Here is a 20,851-nt window from a genome sequence, read left to right as displayed (position 1 = left end):
AGATAAATAAATAAAAGGGGATATGATAAAAGTATATAAAACAATGAATGGTAGAGAGAGGATAGATCAGGAACTTCTATTCTCCCTGTCTCATAACACAACAAAACGAGGGCACTCAAATTAAAAAGTAGGAAATTCAAACCTTACAAAAAGGAAATATAAAGTATAACAACACTGTGGAACTCATTGCCATAGGATGTCATTGAAGCCAAGAACTTAACAAGGCTCAAAAAAAGGGATTGGATATTTACATAGATACTAAGAATATCCAGAATTGTTATAATTAACGACAATAAACATTTTGGAAGAAGTATTGAAACCTTGAGTTTCAGGGTTTAAGCCAATCTCGAACTATTAGAGACCAGATGAGACCTACATGTGGGGCAGATTATGCCACATCTGCCCACTGTGGGTTCTTACACCTTTCTCTGAAGCATCTGGTTCCAACTGCTGTCATAGACAGGATACTTGACTACAGGCAAAATAATGGAGTTTTAAAGAAGAGCAAAATTAATGCCAATCAACATGGGCTTATGGAAAAATAGATGGCAAACTAACTTGATAACTTTATGGTATTACAAGTTTGGTTGATAAAGATAATAGTGTTGATGTAAATAGATGTCTGAGACACATCTGACTTAGTACCATAAAACATTTGAATTGAAAAATTAGAATGATGCAATCAACACTGCCCACAATGAATTGATTAAAACTGGATGATTATTAGGTCTTAAAATGTAATTGTGAACAGGGAATCATCATCAAACAGGATGTTTCTCTACTGGGGTCCTGCAGGGATAGGTTCTTAACCCTACACTATTTATCATTTTTATAAGTGACCTGAAAGAAAAACAAAATCATTAGTAATCAAGTTTGCAGATGACAAACATTGAGGGTGTGGTAAATGATACTGATAAAGAGCAATATGGATTGCTTAGTAAACTGAGCACAAGCAAACAATATGCATTTTAATATGCCGAAATATAAAGTCATACATCTAGGAACAAAGAATGTAGCCCATACTTACAGAATGGGAGGGAGTCTATCCTGGGAAGCAGAGTCTCTGACAAGGACTTGGAAGGTCATAGTGGATAATCAGCCAAACATGTGTTCCCAGTGCTACTTCTAGTGTGGCCAGAAGGGTTAACGTGATCCCCTTGGATGAATAAACGGGGGAATATCAAATAAGAGTAGAGAGGTTATATTACCTCTGCATTTGGGACTGGTGTGGCCACTACTGAAATATCATGTCCAGTTCTGGTGTCCACAATTCAAGAAGGATGTTGATTAATTGGAGAGAGTTCAAAGGAGAGCCTTGAGGATAATTAAAGGATTAGAAAAGACATGCCTTATATTGAAAGGCACAAGGAGTTCAATCTACTCATCTTAACAAAGAGAAAGCTAAAGGCATGTCCTCACTAGCACCGTTAAAGAGCTGGCCTCGGCAGTGCTTTAACATGGTTGTGTAGTCGCGGCATAGTGCTGGGAGAGCTCTCTCCCAGCACTATAAAAACAAAAAAACCCACGCACCTCCACAAGGGGAATAGCTATCAGCGTGCTACACTGGCACTTTACAGCGCTGAAACTTGTAGCATTCAGGGGTGTGCTTTTTCATACCCCTGAGCGAGAAAGCTGCAGCGCTGTAAGTGCCAGTGTACACAATCCCTAAGGGTTGTCCTGATCACAGTCTATAAGGAGAAGAAAAATTTCATAAGGGCTTTCCATCTAGCAGACTTGAGGAGATCAGACTTGATCACAATCATTCCTTCTGAATGTATAATCTATGACTAGACAGACTGCTGGTCTGATCCTGTATAGCAATTCCTATACTCGTAAATAAGCAGGTGACCTAAACTTATTGAAGAGAGATAACTAACTTATCAAAATTTTGACACACTACATAAACATCCAAAGTTTTCAGGGTAATTAATGCTTCATTTCCCCTAATAAATCCATTAATTCCTTAACAAATTGAGACTATCCTATGGATTCAGTATCTGAATTACTATAACATTGTACCCTATTCCATCACAAAAAAAAAAAAAATCTCAGAACACAAAATTATAATAAATCTAGAGATTTCTAGCAAGCATATCTGATTCAATGTATAATTCACACAATTATTTACATCTATCATTAGTCTATTTAATGTGAATTGAGATATAATTTTACTGAATGTGAACATACTCAGTGTTTGCCACTGTTTTTTCCATTATGAAAATTGCTTTCCTGTAGTTCTTTTTCCCTGATATATATTTCATCAGATTAACACTCTTGGATCCATGCTGCTAGACCAAGACTAGCCAGGGACTTCAATAGCTCTAAGGTTTTTGAGCATGTCAAGTAATTGGGGTGTACCTCACCAGATACCAGTACCTATACTGTCCTCAGACTCCACAGGGGTTATTTTTCAAATGGGAGGCAAACTCCCAATGACAACCACTTGAACTATAAAAATCAAGAAAAATCCTCCCAAAATCTGAGAGGTCAGTGAGTGAGTGGTAATCTTGGTTTGTTTTCTGGTAAGATGCACAAGATATTTTCTTTTCTCAAAGATACAAATCCTGCTAGGGCTCCCATGATGTTCTCAAGAGTGGAAATCCATGTCTCAATCTCTACCCACCCTGGAGTCAGGAAGGATTCCAGATGTAGAGCGGTACCTGGTTTGGAATGATCATTTCATGGTCAAAAAAAAGCCAAACATACCTGTCTCAGCCAATACAGGGCTTTTAGTATCACTGACATTTGCCTGTCCAGAGATTTGCCTGCCCAAGACTGGTCAGAAAGCTTTCTACCAGAGATACTGGTGGGAAGGCATATGGGAGCTTCCTCTTACTGACAGGGTCAAGTCTTTTATATTAAAGCAATGTGAATAAAAAAAAAAAAACACTTTTCAAAAGGCTGCCGTACTACATTAAAAATTCCTGTAAGCTTTTGTTTAATTTAGGTGACCTTTATCCCTTAACATGGGAAGGCCAACAAAGGGGCAGGTTGCAAGACAGGAAATTATCAGGTGTGGACTAGAGTATGAGCAATAAGGATTGAAAGGAAGGGACAGATTTTAGAGATGCTGTAGAGAAAGCAGTGAAGGCTTCGGTAACTGCTTGGGTGTAAGGATAAAAAAGGGGGTGGGGGCAAAAAGGAGTCAGGTCTATTTACGTAATCTAAGTATTTCTACAGTGCCCATCATTAAAGTGCAAGATGAAACTATAATTGTGACCTTGAATGATGGGAAAGACAGTGACAGAGCAGGGGACTGAGGAAAGATCAACTCTGTTTTAGCCATATTGAGTCTGAAATGGAATGAAGACATTCAAGAAAGAGGGAAACTGTACTTGTTAATGAGGTAGTCTCTCCTATGTTAACAAAGCCACTTCTGTCTTAGAGCCTCATCCAAAATTAATTGCAGTCAATCAGTGTAATGGCTCCTATGGACTTCAGTGGGTTTACGATCAGACCCTCAGTGAATCTTGAGTCAGACAAACCTGAGCAATATTACTGTCAGGTGGGTAAGATTCCTTTATTCCTCTTAATGGGGTCCTTCCAAGTCTAGCTGTGACTGTCAAATGCCTACGCAGCAGTAGGTAATGTTTTCTTCGATGTAGGTAGGTACATTTATCCAATTAATGTCCAGGCTTAGCAGTCTGTGAAATTTTACTGCAAAAACTTGGGTAGAGCTAGCTGCCTTTATTCCAGATCTGGACTACATTTACTAGGCCACATCTATTAGAGAGACTGTTAATTACAAAATATGACAAGCTGTGACAAATTCAGGAGACAGCATGTAGATACTAATTAGAACAGAATTCCCTGGACTCTTCCTTTTACACGATCTTTGCCAAATCAGTAACCTCTCTAACTTCATTTCATACTGTAACAATGGAAAGAACACCTACTTCCCTTTACTTTAGGCTGATACCTGTACATGATGACATAGCAACATTTGAAAAGTCACATGCAGTTTAAAACAACAAATCTGACACTTGGATTACTGCCCAGGTAATTAAGCATGTCTTCCTTAAAAACAGAGAAAGTATGCTGCCCTAAGGCAGCCCTTTGGATTTGGCAAAGCCATGTCAAGCTTTAATTTTAATTAAAAACGAAGTGTTACTTCAGTGTTGGTTGTTAAAGTATTATACTGAATGTTGTGCATATTTTCTTTGTTAACCAAGGCCAGCTTGTCTGAGCTACCAAATCTTAATTGCAAAGGAAAAAGTTTAAAAACTAGGTAACTGTGGCCTGTTAGTAGCAACTTGTTGCCTGCACATGATCAGACAATGCGAGAGGCACAGGGAACACTTGTTGTCCCAGTAGAAACCAGGATACTGATGCAGTTTTGAAGTTTCTGGCTTGTTCCCATTTAAAATTCATCTCTTAATAGCATTTTAAGATATTTGGGTGTACTAGTCTCCCCCATCCTTGTTAGTTTATAAAAAAATACATTCACTAGAGAAAGCTTAGGAGTGTTCTGATCTTGAACCTAAAACTTATCAGGTCACATTTCATCCCAAAGAAATATTTCCAGAAAGAACGAACAGCTGTGTTCTTTAAATATAAGTATGCCAGTACAAAAGACTTCCTTAAAAAGTATTTGGTTTCTTACCTGATTAACTGTATAAAAAGGAACTCAACATACAGACTTATTAGACAGTGCATAATATTTCTTAACAAGTGTCTATAATATTAATGTGACTACAAAGTCCAGAATCTTCATAGAAAGAAAGGAATAAAGATATAGTAGGAAGAAAACACTGCAAGAAGTAACTACTTTCATTGTAAGTAATGTGTATATTTTAGGGCTAGTCTACACTGGCAATGTTAAAGTGGTGCCACGTGACTTGTGTGGTCACAGCGCAGCACTGGGAGAGAGCTCTCCCAGCGCTCTAAAAAACCCACCTCCATGAGGGGCGTAGCTCCCAGCACCACTGGCGCTTTACAGTGCTGAAAGTTTGCTGCGCTCAGGAGGGTGTAAAGCGCTGCCAGTGTAGACAAGCCCTTAGTAGCTTCCACATTCACTCCCTCAAATTCCAAAAGATGATAGGTGTCCACAATACCTGAAGATATGCTGGACTATCGCCTACAAATATATGCCTGTGCTGAATTTGACACAAGGTCCACCATATGCCTGTGGCAGGTCTGGTTCTCTAATGTTAGAAACATGTTTAGATTGTCCCATAGGATCCATTGTCTTCAATCTGAATTTGCACCATTAAAAAAAAAAAAAAGAAGAGAGAGAGGTTGCATTTTCTGAGTGGAAACAACCCCCCTTTTCGATGGACCAGGGCCAGGTTCAACTGCCCAACCCTGTGGCCGTACCTGAACTAAAATCATCCTATAATGCACCAGCTGGTGCTGTTTGTCCATCTTTCTTTCAACCTAGTGTTCCTGTAGCCAGTCTGCCTGTCCCAAAGTGTCACAAAAATCCTATTTGTTTTATCACCAGACAACTGGTAAGGCTCACTGCGTACCTCATGCACTGTTTATAATTTAACATATATTAGGTTTACACTATATTCCTGTACACTAACACATGACTAATTGCATGATAGTTATTGGCCAGGCATACAGGGGCAGCTGCTCAATAACTCCACAATTAATCAATTTCTTGTAAGCTGTGTACAACATACATTAAGGACTGGATAGCTTCCTTGGTGCTCCACTCATATTAAAATTTCTGAGAACATTTACTCTGTACACACAAGCAGATTATACCACCACTTAATATATCTATTTTTTTATATTTCCTCTAAAATCTACCAAAAAAAAAATCTAGACAGTGTTTAGACTAATTCCTTATTAAACAACTGGATTGTAAATTATTTATATTTTATCTAATTTTGAGTTATGCCATTATTACGTTGTCACATTACCAGATGACCCTGCATGAATAGCTAGCCTAACATGGGTGAAATTCCATTAGGGTCACTGGAAAGTCAGTTTTCCCTCTAGATTTGATCTGCAACCTCAATATTACACAAGACCATTGATCTCTAGGCAAGAAAGCAAAGAAGATTTTTGTTTACTTGTAAGAGTAATATTTATTTACAAGAACACATTAAGAATGTAATGTTAAATGTTCACTTTTTAACTAAATATTCTCCATTCTTCAGAAGGATGGCTCCTGCCAGTTAATAGGATAACTCAAATGGGCAGATATTTAGACGACAATAATGTGAACCAGACAATAGCCTCTCATACTGGATATAGTTTAGGGGAAATTTCACCCCAACCCACATACTTCTTTCATAAAGATAAAATGAGCCCTTTTCTCTTTTTTTTAATTTTTAAACAAATACCTAATGTATAATCTTCTAAAATATGAAATTCAGATATTGCTTCTGTTCTCCCCTCCTTTATTTCTGTCTTTTCCTCTCTCCACATATCCTTTTCCTCTGCCACTCATTCTCCTTCACTCTGAAACAAATAGGGAAATCAATGTAAAAAATATTCTTCACCTCCCACTGTCCTTCACTTAAAAAGTTTCCAGAGGCAGTTGAGGGGGGTACAGGGATGTTGTTCAAGGATTCCTCCAACTAGTTTGTCCCTATTACTCTGCTCTTCTCCCCAAAAAGGACACACACACACCCCTTCCTCTGACATTCATCTCTCTGGAGCTCTATTGATGCTGCTCTTAAAGGGACAGGTTTCAGAGTAGCAGCCGTGTTAGTCTGTATTCGCAAAAAGAACAGGAAGACTTGTGGCACCTTAGAGACTAACCAATTTATTTGAGCATAAGCTTTTGTAAGCTACAGCTCACTTCATCGGATGCATTCAGTGGAAAATACAGTGAGATTAAATGGGTTAGTCTCAAGGGTGCCACTAGTACTCCTTTTCTTTTTTCTTAAAGGGACAGATTTAGTTTTCCAATTAAGTTAATTGCAAAACTTTTATTAACATCAAGAGGAGAAAATTTAAGCCCTCGAGTGTCCTGAGTTGGCTACTCTATGTACATCTTCCCCCAGAAAAAGGGAGAACACTAACTATGTCATACAAGAAGCCCCTGCAGGCATGAGCGACAAGTCTGGTTCTGAACTGAGGTATGTTGCCACTGGACCAGACCAGCCCGTTTGTTCAAGTTTCATCTCATACATCTCTCCAGTTCACATGCAGGAATAACAGAGACATAGCACACTGTGGCTACCACACTTGGATGGGGATGCAAAGTGGGAAGGATGAAGGAAAATCTTAATCTCCACTTCACATCCTAACCTCCACCCAGTTCCCCAGCAGTGGGAAACTATGGCTGTGATTCACTGCACATGTCATTTCACCAGTAACTCAGGTCAGCAGAAGGGAATCTGGGAATACCTGGATGGCTGATTAACACCCTCCCCGCCCCCAACCATCCTACTCTATAAACAGAACATTACATAATTGGCAAGTGGCCTTATTCTCAGACGTGTGAGGAGTAACCACTAGTCAATGGGAGCTGCAGGTGCTCAACCACACTGAATGTCAGACCCTATATACATTATATTTCAATCCATGTTCCCCTAAACATCTAGTACTGGCTAGTGGTAAGATGTTTACTTGACAGATCAGCAGTTTGAGTAGTTATATCAAATCCTACAGTGTTCCAAATAAAAAGTAAAGTACAGTTTAGCTGAACTATTAAGAATGTTTGTAGGAATAACAGAAAGGGTTAAATTTACGAATAAAAAACTGTTCATTTAACGTTTTCAGAGACCTCCTCTCTGAGACAGATAACAGACCTAAATATTAGCAATCATACTTCAGAGTGAGAAGTAAATCAGTGTTCCTGTTTACAGGGTTTTCTATATTCTTTGTTTTATGTTAATTAAAAGTATAATACAAACATAAGTACGCTGCTGCAGAACTAGAAAAGAAGTTTGAGAACAAAAGTCTTCCTCCTCCTTATTAATAACTTATCTGCTTAACAACTACTAGCACTAAGCAGTCTACGAAAATAACCTAAGAACAGAGTAAGCAATGGATAATAGCACTCTTCAAATATAAAGTCAGAAAAGTAAAGACTGAAATAAGTTAGCTGGCAATGTTACATTCAATAAAGTAATCTACAGAATCATAGCAATGTGGGACTGGACCGGACGCAATACCTCATTTTGTCCAGTCCTCCGCACTGAGGCAGGACTAAGTATTATCTAGACATGGGGTTCTCAAACTTCATTGCACCACAACCCCTTTCTGACAACAAAAATTACTACATGACCCCAGGAGCAGGGACCGAAGCCTGAGCCTGCCCAAGCCCCGCGAGACGGGGCCAAAGCCAAAGCCCCACCACCCTGGGCGGAGGGGAGGCAAAGCCAAAGCTCAAGGGCTTCAGCCCCAGGCAGAGGGCCTGTAACCTGAGCCCTGCCGCCCAGGGCTTAAGTCCTTGGGCATCAGTCCCGGGTGGTGGGGTTCTGACTTTGGCCCAGGGCCCCAGCAAGTCTAGGCCAGCCCCGGCAACCCCACAAAAACGGGGTTGTGACCCACTTTGGGGTCCCAACCCACAGCTTGAGAACCGCTAATCTAGACCATCCCTGACAGTTGTTTGTCTAACCTGTTCTTAACTTCCAATGGTCAAACCCTCCCTACGTAATTTGTTCCAGTGCTTAGCTACCCTTACAATTAGGAAGTTTTCCCTAAGGTCTGACCTAAAATCTCCCTGGCTGCACTTTAAGCCCATTACTTCTTGTCCTGTCCTCAATGGATAAAGAGAACAATTTATCACCCTCCTTTTTTTTACAACCATTTATATACTTGACAACAGTTATACCCCCGCCTCAGTCTTCTCTAGACTAAACAAACAGAATTTTTTCAGTCTTTTCTTGTAGGTCATGATTTCTAGACCTTTAATCATTTTTACTGCTCTCCACTGAACTTTCCCCAATTTGTCCACATTTTTGCCAAACTGTTGTGCCCAGAACTGGACACAATACTCTAGCTGATGCCTCATGACTGTGGAGTAGAGCGGAAGAATTACTTCTCACATCTTGCTTAAAACACTCCTGCTAATACATCCCAGAATGATGTTTCCGCCCCCCCCCCCCACACACACACCTTTTTTTTTTTTTGAAACAGTATTACATAGTTGACTAATTTAGTTTGTGATCCACTATAATCCCCAGATCCTTTTTATGCAGTACTCCTTCCTAGAAAGTAATTTCCAATTTTGTATTTGTGAAATGGATTTGCCCTTCCTAAATACAGCATTTTACATTTGTCCTTATTGAACTTCAGCTAGTTATTTCAGACCATTTCTCCAATTTATCAAGATCCCTTTTAATTCTAATCCTGCCCTCCACCCCACACCAGCTTGATAACATCCACAAACTTTATACTTGTACACTCTATGCCATTTTCTTAATCGTTTATTAAGATATCAAATAGAACAGGACCCAGTACAGATTCCTCTGGGACCCCATTCAATATGCCTTTCCAGCTGGACTCAACCATTAATAACTACTCTCTGAGTAGTTTTCCAACCAGTTGTGCACCCACCTTATAGTAACAGAGGAAAGAGTACCAGGTAACTCATGAAGTGAGAATCTGCAAAGCTTCCCCTAACAACTGGCAATTTAATCCAAGAACTCACTATTTAGGGAGTAAGCTAATGAATAGATTTACAGCATCAGCGAGCCATCTCCAAGTCTGAAAGGTCATAAAATAAAGACATTCCCAACAGTGAAGCTTCCCGAGACAAAACCCCTGACCAGATCCAAGAAGGAAGCAAGCAAAGACATCATGCCTGATGGAACAGGAAGACTAACCATCATCACCAAGAACAGAGGTAGAAGAAGACCCTCACAGTTCAGCTGGAGTACCTGTCACTATCCCCAACGAATCCCATTTAGTAACAAAGAGCTGCAAAATCAGACTAGAAATAGGCTTTCACCTGACACACACACATAAATACTTATCTATAAATGTCTTAAAAAAAAAAACAAAAAACCCCCCAAAACGCTAGATGCATGCCTTGCTGATGTTTAATTCAGCTGAGACCCATGATATTAGCATTGAAGCTCCAGTTATGTGATTCTACTGTTAAGAGTAACTTGCCTGCAAATCGAAGTGTGTATTAAAAGCACTTCATAGAAATTGCAAGTGATGAACTTAAATTAAGGCAAACATTTGCTGATATATAATTGTTTCCTTTAATAACCGTATTCAAAATTAACAGCTGATCATTTTTGTTATGCTCAGAGTTGTCTGAAAGATTTCATAAGAAGCAGTAGAAACAATCAAAAGTGATGTGGATGGTTATTTTAGAAAGCAAGTACTGAGCTGTTTTTTAGCCATGGGATGATGAGTTATGTGTGGTCTTTTTTGGTTTAGCTAGCTGTAATAAAATAGATATGTTTACTTAAAAAGTCAAAACTTTTAATTTAAAGAGCATGAGTGAAAAGACTGTTTCAATGTAGTGAAACAGCCTTCTGATAAATTCCTCTACTATTTTGTTTAGTCTCAATTTTAGGGATCTTAGCCCTTATATGTTAGTAAGATGGTGACTGAAAGTTTATCCATTTTTGTGGTATTGCCCTTACTGCACAAGTGATTTTCCGGTCCACTGTTATACATTATTTTAGTTGTAATGTATGTGATTGTAAAGCTGTAAGAAACATGAACGTATTAAAAAATCCTAGTAAGATCTTTAACCTTGTATCACAACTTATAAGAGGCCAGAACGAGCAGTGAATTATCTGCCAAGTCTCTAGGGAGACAAGTGAGTTCAAATGTATAACAGCAGAAGCAAAACTATGAAGTCTTTTCTAACAAGCTGGGTAGAAAGGACAACAGCACATTGTCCTTCTCAAATGGCTCTCAACAAAGGAAATGGATATAAACTCATTTTTCTTAAAAGAAAGCTTACATTCTAAAGACAACATTAGAATGTTTTTCTGCATTCATGATTATTTTTAAGCATCACACAAGGGAGCCTTGAAGGTGTCTTATCTTCTTGTTTATTTTGATGCATAGCAGCAGGTGGGGAAATGTACCAATACAAGGATTTTTGCTTTTCATAACTGTGTTTGTGGCCAAGGAGTGAGGGTGAAATCAGCCACCACCGGGGGGGGGGGGGGGTGGAGGGGGAAATCATACTAATTACATATACCACAAAACACGGTTCTAAAAAAGCATATCTCATTGGTAAGCAAAGTTATAAAGCAGCACTTACTAGCTTTTATTCACAGAATCTAGAAAGAGAGTGCACCTAACAGGTCATTTAGTCCACGCTCCTGCCACTGGTGGATTATTCTCTGTTGCTTATTTATTAGCATTTGGTCAGTTGTAGTTTTACACTTTCCAAAGAAGAGAGTTTGTAATTTCTTTTAGGAAAGTTTAGCATAGGCGAATGCTCTTTCCCCCCATAACATTGTTTGTTAAATAAAAATTGGTTTTCCTTTAGATCATCTCAGAGAATTGATTCTGTCTCCATTCTGTACGTAGTTGGAGAGAAGAACGCCAAGTATTAAGGGATGCAATTCACACAGCTCAACTTGCAATTCATTTTAATCAGAACACTTCTACTATCTCCAAAATAAAAATCAACCCCTATCAGTAGGCCATCTCTTCCCATTTCCTAGGTAGGCAAGGTTACTTTCATCAATAGGGTTTGCTCCCAGTCTTCTCTATCTATTTCAATATATCCTTTTGCATATATACTTGGAGACCAATCCCCACACTGTTTTGAAAACAAAACAAAACAAAAACAAACGAACAAAAAACAATAACTGATGTGCCGGGTTTTCATAAAGCAAAGGATGAATCCCTACTCTCAAATTTAGTTATGATGTATAATTCTTTAGGTACAGTTACACATAACACTAGTTTCAATATGGAGAAGACCACTGCCTCTACTATGAGTGATGGAAATCCCATAATTATAGTCAAGATAGATCTAAACCCACTGACTGTTTGAAAATGCCAAAAAGCAAAAAAAACTTAAGTGACTAGACAGATTTAAAGCCACAACTATCAACCCCCACCACTAGGGCCCTGGGTTACACGGTCACATTATTCCCTCTCCAACGCAAACACTTCAGGACAAAAAGTAGTATTATTGATTTCTTAGAACTGCTCCATCATAAAAGAGATATGAAACAACCCTTCACATCTCAAGACTCAAAATGAAAAGTTTAATCACAAAAGTGTACGGGATACAGTAAAAGCTGTAGAGCTAAAGCAGAAAACATTGGACAAAGATCAAAATGAAACAAACATGACATGATAAGATAATAAATTTTGCAATAAAAAGTTATAAAAGCCAGGAGAGAAAATTGGAAAGTACAATAATATTAATTTCCTGGGAATACTTGGAGGAGGAGAAAGCACAGTTTCAGTGGGAAAAGGAAAATTCTTAACTCATGAACACACACTGACGAAGGAAAAATAGACTGCCTACATTGCATGTTGCAATAAAATTCCCATAATGCATCTCCCTATCGGAATGGGGGAAATTGCAAGTATGACATCTGTGGTATTATCAGAAATAGGAGGAAAAAAAGCCAGACTCTTAAAAGGCAGCCAGTGGAGGGAAGGAGAAAGGGATTGGGGGAGAGGTGTTTGAGATCTTTTATATAAGAGGGGTGGAGAGAAGAGAGAGTATTTTTTCTATTACTCAGTTCCCCGACACAAAGTCGAAGGAAGGAAACTACTCCAATAAATCAGTTATTAACGGAGGGAACCAATGAAGCAGTCTCATTTATAAGGGTCAGATCCATGTATTCTGGAACAAAAGCTCTGCATTCAAGTTTCTGAATACAGCACAGAGAGGAAATAGACAGATGGTATCAGAAGAGGAATCTTAAGGCAGAAAGATTATTTCAACCTAGAAAGTCTCTTTTATTAGAAGATGGTTGTTAATGGCTATTCAAAACATAGCCATTTACAGGCCTGTCTCTCTTATCTAGTTTTCTTTTTCTAGGGATAAGGAAGATGCCATGTTTTTGATAAATGTAAACAGTAAAAGTGTGATGTTTATGGATCCTATATCTCAGTGTTTGCAGAGTATAGGCTTCCTCTATAATCACCTCTAGGTATGCATGATGTTCGCTATGAAAATTAAAAGCCGCTAGGTGATTCTAGAATCGTGTGATACTTGGTATGAGAGTTAAACATGCATGATTCACTATGGAAGGATTTGAAGCAATTTTGCTGCAGAAGTGCTACTATTATCCTACTTAAAGTTATATATGAAGAGAGAACCATGACTATACAGAGAAGTCCTGATTCCCAGTCACCTCCTGATCGCTATATTGAGCGGGCTTCTATCATGAATACTGAGTGTCAGAGCTGCTGCATCTTGGTTCTTCAATCTGTTAAAGCCCCTTGTAAACTCCCTACTTAACAATATTTTAAATTAGCCACTTGCATACAACATACCAAAGATGTTATGTACTATTATCTATGACACACATGAACCCACTAGTCTGCGTATTCCAAACCAGACTCTATAGTTTCATCTCTGAGTAAGGAATTAGTGGAGTGAATCTCCATACATCCGGTTGGTCATTCAATACCACTATGATGGGTGCAGAGTATAAAAATCTAAATAGAACAGAAAGTCAGAGAATACAACCAAAAATATCTTTCAAGTTCCAAAAATAAAGGACTGAAACCAAAGTGCAAATGCTAAGAAATTTTGAAAAATATTATAGTCAACCAATACTTATAATTAGAATTTTCAGCATATTTTGAACAAGATTTCACACATTCAGGTAGTGATCTGGCTGGAAAAAGACCTCTAACTCAAAGCATCATGAAGTTTTATTTAGTAACTATGTATTCACGTTGAACAATAGCTATTTTGAAATTTCATAACAACAATTCCTACCTGCTACCATCGCATCTCCACCTGCTGGGGTTCCATTTTCTTGCTGAGCTACGAGTGATTTCAGAATAACTTGTGTTGCTCCCAGTCTCGGCAGGGTGACATGTGTAAGAAATGGCAAATTGTTTTTCTTGGCAAATGCCTGGCTTGTTTCCCTCCTTTTCCTAAGAAAGCCGCCCTCTGGAAACAGTACAATCCACTTCCGGTCACGGCTCCTGTAATGTTTGTCTAGATGCTCCTTTAGGAGCACAAGCTGCTGGTCACGGTGAGCTTTTCCCTGGGAGGGGGAGGAGAGAAAGGTTAGCAATATTTTAAGTAGTCTTAAAATCTAAGCAGGTTTTTAAAAATCCTAAAAACTGATCAATTAAAATAATGTTTAAACTCTGTTTTTTCTCAGAATGCTACATAATAAACCTTCAATGCCAACATAAATACTATTTTCCCAAAAGCAACCACGGATGGTCAACTCAATGCCACCCTCATAATGGACGAAGAGAGGTTTTCAAAAGTGAGAGTAAAACTGCCATTCTGACCAGTTCTCTTTTTTAAGTGTAATCTTTAAAGTGCAGTTATACCGTTAAAAAGGATTCCGTATGACATAATAAATATGGAACCCCAGACCACTATCTGTTAACGGTCCTCTGATCAAATTTGCCCAAGTTTACATGTTAAAAAAAAAAGTTTTTATTGCAACTGCAAACCCAACGAGAATCCAAAGTCAAGATGGTTTACACAACACCACTCATAATAAAGTGGTTGCAAGACAAAACTCTGCTCTCACTGCATTCACCCTTGTGCAATCCCATTATCTTCAATACAAAGGAATGGGACAAGTTCTTCAGTACTGGTCTCTTTCCTTCAGTAGGGGTTGCAAAGGTTTAACTGAGACTAGAATTTAATTCTGTTGATAGCATACAAGCCAAACACAGAACTCTTCCCATTCTCCCATAGTGGGGCTACCTGAATGTATTACTTATTTGTTTGCCAAAGCTAGCAGTTATGACAATGAATACACCAGGGAAAGATCTTCTCTGTAAGACGACACTATTTTTAAATAGGGTTAGAAATGAGGGCATTTCCCCCTTGGTCATGGTTTTAAAGAGTAGGTTTGCAATATGTACCAGCATTCAGCATTTATAAAGTAGGTTTTTGATAACTGAAAGAAGAAATAAAATGAATACATCTAGTTTTTGTCTTAAGTAAAGTAAAAGTTTGCCAAGAAAAAGAGAGTTCGTTTCTTAAAAAGAATCATCATAAGTAATCTGAAATTAATTTATATAATATAAAATATGGCGATTATATGAGAAATTTCAATTAGGAGGAATTCCCTAAAAACATTCAGGCCAGCAAGCATAAACATTCATATTATTGTTTCTAAACAAAACTGCTGTTAGATGAGAGAGAAGCACCACAGGCTACATTCTGGCATTCTATAGAGGTAGGCAGCTACTGGCACAGATTAATTTTTTGGTGTGTGATTCTGAAATTATGTTTTGTTATCTCTTCTATTTAGAGGACAAGAGTCTGATTTGTAAACAGCTCTAAATAAATTCCTTGCTAACCTTTGCAGCTATCTAAGAAGAGTCATTCCTTTTGTGCCAAAAAAAGACTACACCATTAACACAAAGCATTACTCAGGACAACAAGATATTAGAAGGGTAAAAAGTTGGCACTAAGGTAGCTAGTCTGGGGACTCTGGTAGTTATTAAACCTTAAGTGGTAAATAAAAAATGACTGTGCTTCTTCCCTTTACTACTACTTTTTGATATATTAATACAGTCTCAATACTATACACACACACACACACCCCCCAAATATGTTTGTTCCTGGGGTAACACCCACCAGGTACACTCAAGCCAGACAGCTGTGTGTTCGTGGCCCATTAAAGGCAATTAACTCTCACAATGAGGCCATAAAAGAAACTCATTCCATCCAGACGGCTCTTCCTGCAGACATCTTAGCCTCCAAGTGGCCAATGGCTGGTCCCTGTGAGTCAGCAAGCCATGGAAGGGCATGTGATGTGCTCATGTGACCCTGGACTTCATCTTGTTGCCTGTACTTTTCCTGTGCTGTGTATTTTGTTTGGGACAGTAAAATTCCATCCAAATGGCAGAGGGTATAAAAAAAAACCTTGAATCATCTCCATGCTGCCTCTTTCCTGCTTTGATTCTCTGGACTGTGGATTTACAACTGAAAGGAACATATTGACTATGGACTGAGGACCTTCCAATCTTTTGGAAGTTACCTGAGACTTTACAAGCCAGCAGTTTGTTCCATCACTGCTACAAACCTAAGATAAGAAATTTGCAATGATTGTATGTTCATGATCTATTAACCATTTTAATTCTCTTCCTCTTTTCCCTTATAAATAAACCTTTATGTTTTAGTTACTAAAGGACTGGCAACTGCGTATTTATTGGGTAAGAGCCGAGTTATATATTGACCTGGCTATGTGACTGTCCTCTTGAGATCAGAAGAATCCTTTGTTTGATAACATTGGTTTTCAATAACAAAGTCTAGTGTTTGGGTGATGAAATAAGGCATAGGCGCAGACTTCCCCTCTGCCCAGTGGGTGCTCAACTCCCCCCCCCCCCAGCTACGCCTCTTCCCGCCCCTACACCGCCCTCACCCCACCCCCATTCCACTTGTTCCCCAAAAGTCCCCACCCCTATTCCACCATCTACCTCCAAGTCCCAACCCCTGCCCCACCTCTTCCCCTAAGCGTGCCACGTCCCCACTCCTCCCCTTCCCTCCGGGAAAGTCCTAAGTGCTGCCAAACAGCTGTTAGGCATGCGGGGGGGGGGGGCGGGAAGCGCTGGGAGGGAGGGGGAGGAGAGGGGACTCGGTGCTATGGGGGGGGGGGAGGAAAGGAGGGGGGAGCTTGGCTGCCGGTGGGTGCAGAGCACCTGCTAATTTTTCCCCAGGGGTGCTCCAGCCCCGGAGCACCCACGGAGTCGGCACCTATGAAATAAGGGCTGGAATGCCTTAGGCGACAGCATTTTTAACTTGTTGTTAACCAGTGTGGTAAGACAGAAATTTACTTTTGTTACTGTCTTAGTACATCGTATGATAGAATAACCACCAGTTTTGGGGTGAATCTGCCCTATTTCTCAGCAGTTTGTCTTGAATCTGATGTCCTCAGCTGTGACCCACTGAGGCATGGTGACGGGGCGGGATGGAGAAAGGTGACTTATTATAAAGACATTTCTGCACAGATTTTGAAATCACAAGCTTCCAAACTTGTCTGTACTTTAAAGATACACTCACCAGATTGCTTCTTAAATACTGCATTGGTCAGGAAGTATGCAGCAGTTGATTATCTCCTAATTTGCCAAGCCCCTACACACACTCCATAAAGTTTACATGGGCCCATATGAGTCTGGTAACAAAAGTGAATTGCATTCAAGGAACTTCATATTTTAGAGGTCAGATCTTTCCAACCCCTCAAGGATATGGATGAAACAACACCCAGCAAGCACTGGATGCTCTCAGATACCATCATACTAGACAGCCTGAAAAAGTTGTGATTTGGGGAGGACCATTTGAAAGAGTTAAGGAGTGGATAAGAAGAAGAGGAAGGTAAACAGATGGTAGGGCCACCAAAGCAGCAAAAGACCTTGAAACACACCCTTCTTTTTCCGATAGGCCATTAAAATGACAGCTGAACCATGATTAGACAAAAAGAAAAGGAGTACTTGTGGCACCTTAGAGACTAACAAATTTATTTGAGCATAAGCTTTTGTGGGCTAAAACCCACTTCATGGGATGCATGCAGTGGAAAATACAGTAGGAAGATACACATACACACACACACACACCCCATGAAAAAAATGGGTGTTGCCATACACACTATAAAGAGAGTGATCCTTTAAGGTGAGCTATTATCAGCAGGAGAAAAAAAACTTTTTGTAGTGATAATCAAGATGGCCCATTTCCAACAGTTGACAAGAAGGTGAAAGTAACAGTAAGGGAGGGAATAAGCATGAGGAAATAGTTTTACTTTGTGTAATGACCCATCCACTTCCACTCTTTACTGAAGCCTAATTTAAAGGTGTCCAGTTTGCAAATTAATTCCAATTCAGCAGTCTCTCGTTGGAGTCTGTTTGACTTTTTTTGTTGTAATATTGCGACTTTTAGGTCTGTAATTCAGTGACCAGGAAGACTGAAGTGTTCTCCGAACGGTTTTTGAATGTTATAATTCTTGATGCTTGATTACAGTTACTACAATCCATTGGTGATCTCCCAGAAAACACCATCCTGGCCACAATGGATGTAGAAGCCCTCTATACCAACATTCCACACAAAGATGGACTACAAGCCATCAGGAACAGTATCCCCAATAATGTCACGGCAAACCTGGTGGCTGAACTTTGTGACTTTGTCCTCACCCACATGTATTTCACATTTGGGGACAATGTATACCTTCAAGTCAGCAGCATTGCTATGGGTACCTGCATGGCCCCACGGTATGCCAACATTTTTATGGCTGACTTAGAACAACGCTTCCTTAGCTCTCGTCCCTTAACGCCCTACTCTACTTGCTCTATATTGATGACATCTTCATCATCTGGACCCATGGAAAAGAAGCCCTGGAGGAATTCCACCATGATTTCAACAATTTCCATCCCACCATCAACCTCAGCCTGGAGCAGTCCACACAAGAGATCCACTTCCTGGACACTACAGTACTAATAAGCGATGGTCACATATACACCACCCTATACCGGAAACCTACTGACCACTATGCTTACCTACATGCCTCCAGCTTTCATCCAGACCACACCACACGATCCATTGTCTACAGCCAAGTTCTATGACACAACCGCATTTGCTCCAACCCCTCAGACAAACACCTATAAAATCTCTATCAAGCATTCTTACAACTACAATACCCACCTGCTGAAGCGAAGAAACAGATTGACAGAGCAGAGGAGTACCCAGAAGTCACCTACTACAGGACAGGCCCAACAAAGAAAATAACAGAACGCTACTAGCCGTCACCTTCAGCCCCCAACTAAAACCTCTCCAGCGCATCATCAAGGATCTACAACTTATTCTGAAGGACGATCCCTCACTCTCACAGACCTTGGGAGACAGGCCACTCCTTGCTTACAGACAGCCCCCAACCTGAAGCAAATACTCTCCAGCAACCACACAATACACAACAAAAACACTAACCCAGGAAACTATCCGTGCAACAAAGCCCATTGCCAACTCTGTCCACATATCTATTCAGGGGACAACATCACAGGGCCTAATAACATCACCCACACTATCAGAGGCTCGTTCACCTGCACATCTACCAATGTGATATATGCCATCATGTGCCAGCAATGCCCCTCTGCCATGTACACTGGCCAAACCGGACAGTCTCTACGTAAAAGAATAAATGGACACAAATCAGATGTCAAGAATTAGAACATTCAAAAACCAGTCTGAGAACACTTCAATCTCCCTGGTTGCTCAATTACAGACCTAAAAGTCACAATACTACAACAAAAAAGTCAAAAAACAGACTCCAACGAGAGACTGCTGAATTGGAATTAATTTGCAAACTGGACACCATTAAATTAGGCTTCAATAAAGACTAGGAGTGGATGTCTCATTACACAAAGTAAAACTATTTCCCCTTGCTTATTTCTCCCTCCCGCCCCGTAACTCTCACCTTCTTGTCTACTGTTGGAAATTGGCCATCCTGATCATCACTACAAAAGGTTTTTTTCTCCTGCTGATAATAGCTCACCTTAATTGATCACTCTCATTAGTGTATGGCAACAGTCATTTTTTCATGTTCTCTGTGTGTGTGTATATATATCTTCCTACTGTATTTTCCACTGCATGCATCCCATAAAGTGGGTTTTAGCCCACGAAAGCTTATGCTCAAATAAATTTGTTAGTCTCTAAGGTGCCACAAGTATTCCTCATTCTAACACAGCTACCACTCTGAAACCGAAGATTAGACAGTTGCTTTAGAATCTGCATTCTTCTAGCTGGTGACTAGTAGTTCTGTAGCACAAGCAATAGTCTTGATCTTTTGTGGAGGGAGAGCATGGGAGTAACAGAAACCCATTGGGTCACAGTTCCTTGAGGGCACCATGCATCTTCCTATCCCAGGAGCAGACAAGTTAGAAAATGAAATTTACACTAATAGCAGGCCAGTTATTAGGTGAAAAAAGAGCACTAGTCACCCCCTTTGAAAAAAACAAATACTCTAGTTACTGCAAGTAAACCTGTTCATGAGAGGGAGGGAGGGGAGTTCATTTTTATTATGATACCATGATCAATGCTCAAAGAAGATTATAGGGGGTTTTTGAAGCTACTTTTGCAATGAAAAATATTGTATGCCAGTGATGTATATGCCCATCAGAAAAACAATTACAGAAGAAAAAGATACATTTCTCTTTCACTGTTTGTACTCAGATTCCAGATAGCATACTTCTCTGATTAATGAAAATTTGAGGTCTGCAGTACCATACCCTTTTACAAGGGTAAACATTGTTTTTGCAGCTTAATAATTTTTCAATTTACTTTCAGATATACATTGGTTACATTAGGTAGATGGAAGAGCAACAAAAACATCCAAAAATATCCTAAAATGTATAACCTATTAGCAAATCTGCCTCTGCCCTCTAGCATACATAACTCAGTATTTGTCTTGTATGTGTGCTAAATGTAAGTAAATACGATAGAAAGATCGATATTTTAAAACGTGTCAGGTTCAGTTCTTCTCTCAGATGCACAAAGAGTACTATCATGTAACCAAAGGTCATCCACAAAGCACTGTAGGCCCACCACTGGAGGTTATTTTATTATGTAATCGTGCCTGTAATTTGATAGGCACCCCTGTAATCTCCTAACTGAAAATCTGATCTGAAATTTATATTTTTTCAAACAGATCCTCAGTCACTCCATTTTAAATACAGATTAGCCTCTTTCCTCAAAGTTACAATATCCCAGTTACCCTACACCTGCCTGCCCCCTTCCTAACCCAGACAAATAAATAAGGCGGGTGGAGGGGAAGAAGTGTGTATATTGAATGTCATACTTTGCATAACT

General features: G+C 39.6%; 1 protein-coding gene across 8 annotated transcripts in view; it reads right to left on the bottom strand.

The window, feature by feature from the left end:
• The window catches only part of LPGAT1 (lysophosphatidylglycerol acyltransferase 1), a 133,968-nt gene that overhangs the window by 47,766 nt on the left and 65,351 nt on the right, over positions 1 to 20,851 (bottom strand). For 7 of the 8 annotated variants that reach the window (XR_012158243.1, XR_012158244.1, XR_012158245.1 and 4 more), the window contains 2 exons: positions 16,041 to 16,085; positions 13,799 to 14,072 (listed from right to left, as the gene is read on the bottom strand). Coding sequence is in view for 5 of the 8 variants with exons in the window: in XM_073338978.1 (XP_073195079.1) it covers positions 13,799 to 14,072; positions 16,041 to 16,085 (319 nt within the window). In the remaining 3 variants the exon portion in view is untranslated. The remainder of the gene's footprint in view (positions 1 to 13,798; positions 14,073 to 16,040; positions 16,086 to 20,851) is intronic. The other variant, XM_073338976.1, reaches the window with a different exon arrangement.

The sequence above is a fragment of the Lepidochelys kempii genome, chromosome 3 (assembly GCF_965140285.1).
Source record: "Lepidochelys kempii isolate rLepKem1 chromosome 3, rLepKem1.hap1, whole genome shotgun sequence".
Taxonomy (NCBI): domain Eukaryota; kingdom Metazoa; phylum Chordata; order Testudines; family Cheloniidae; genus Lepidochelys; species Lepidochelys kempii.
Note: the sequence above shows the minus strand (reverse complement) of the source record. Positions and strands in the feature narration are given on the sequence as shown.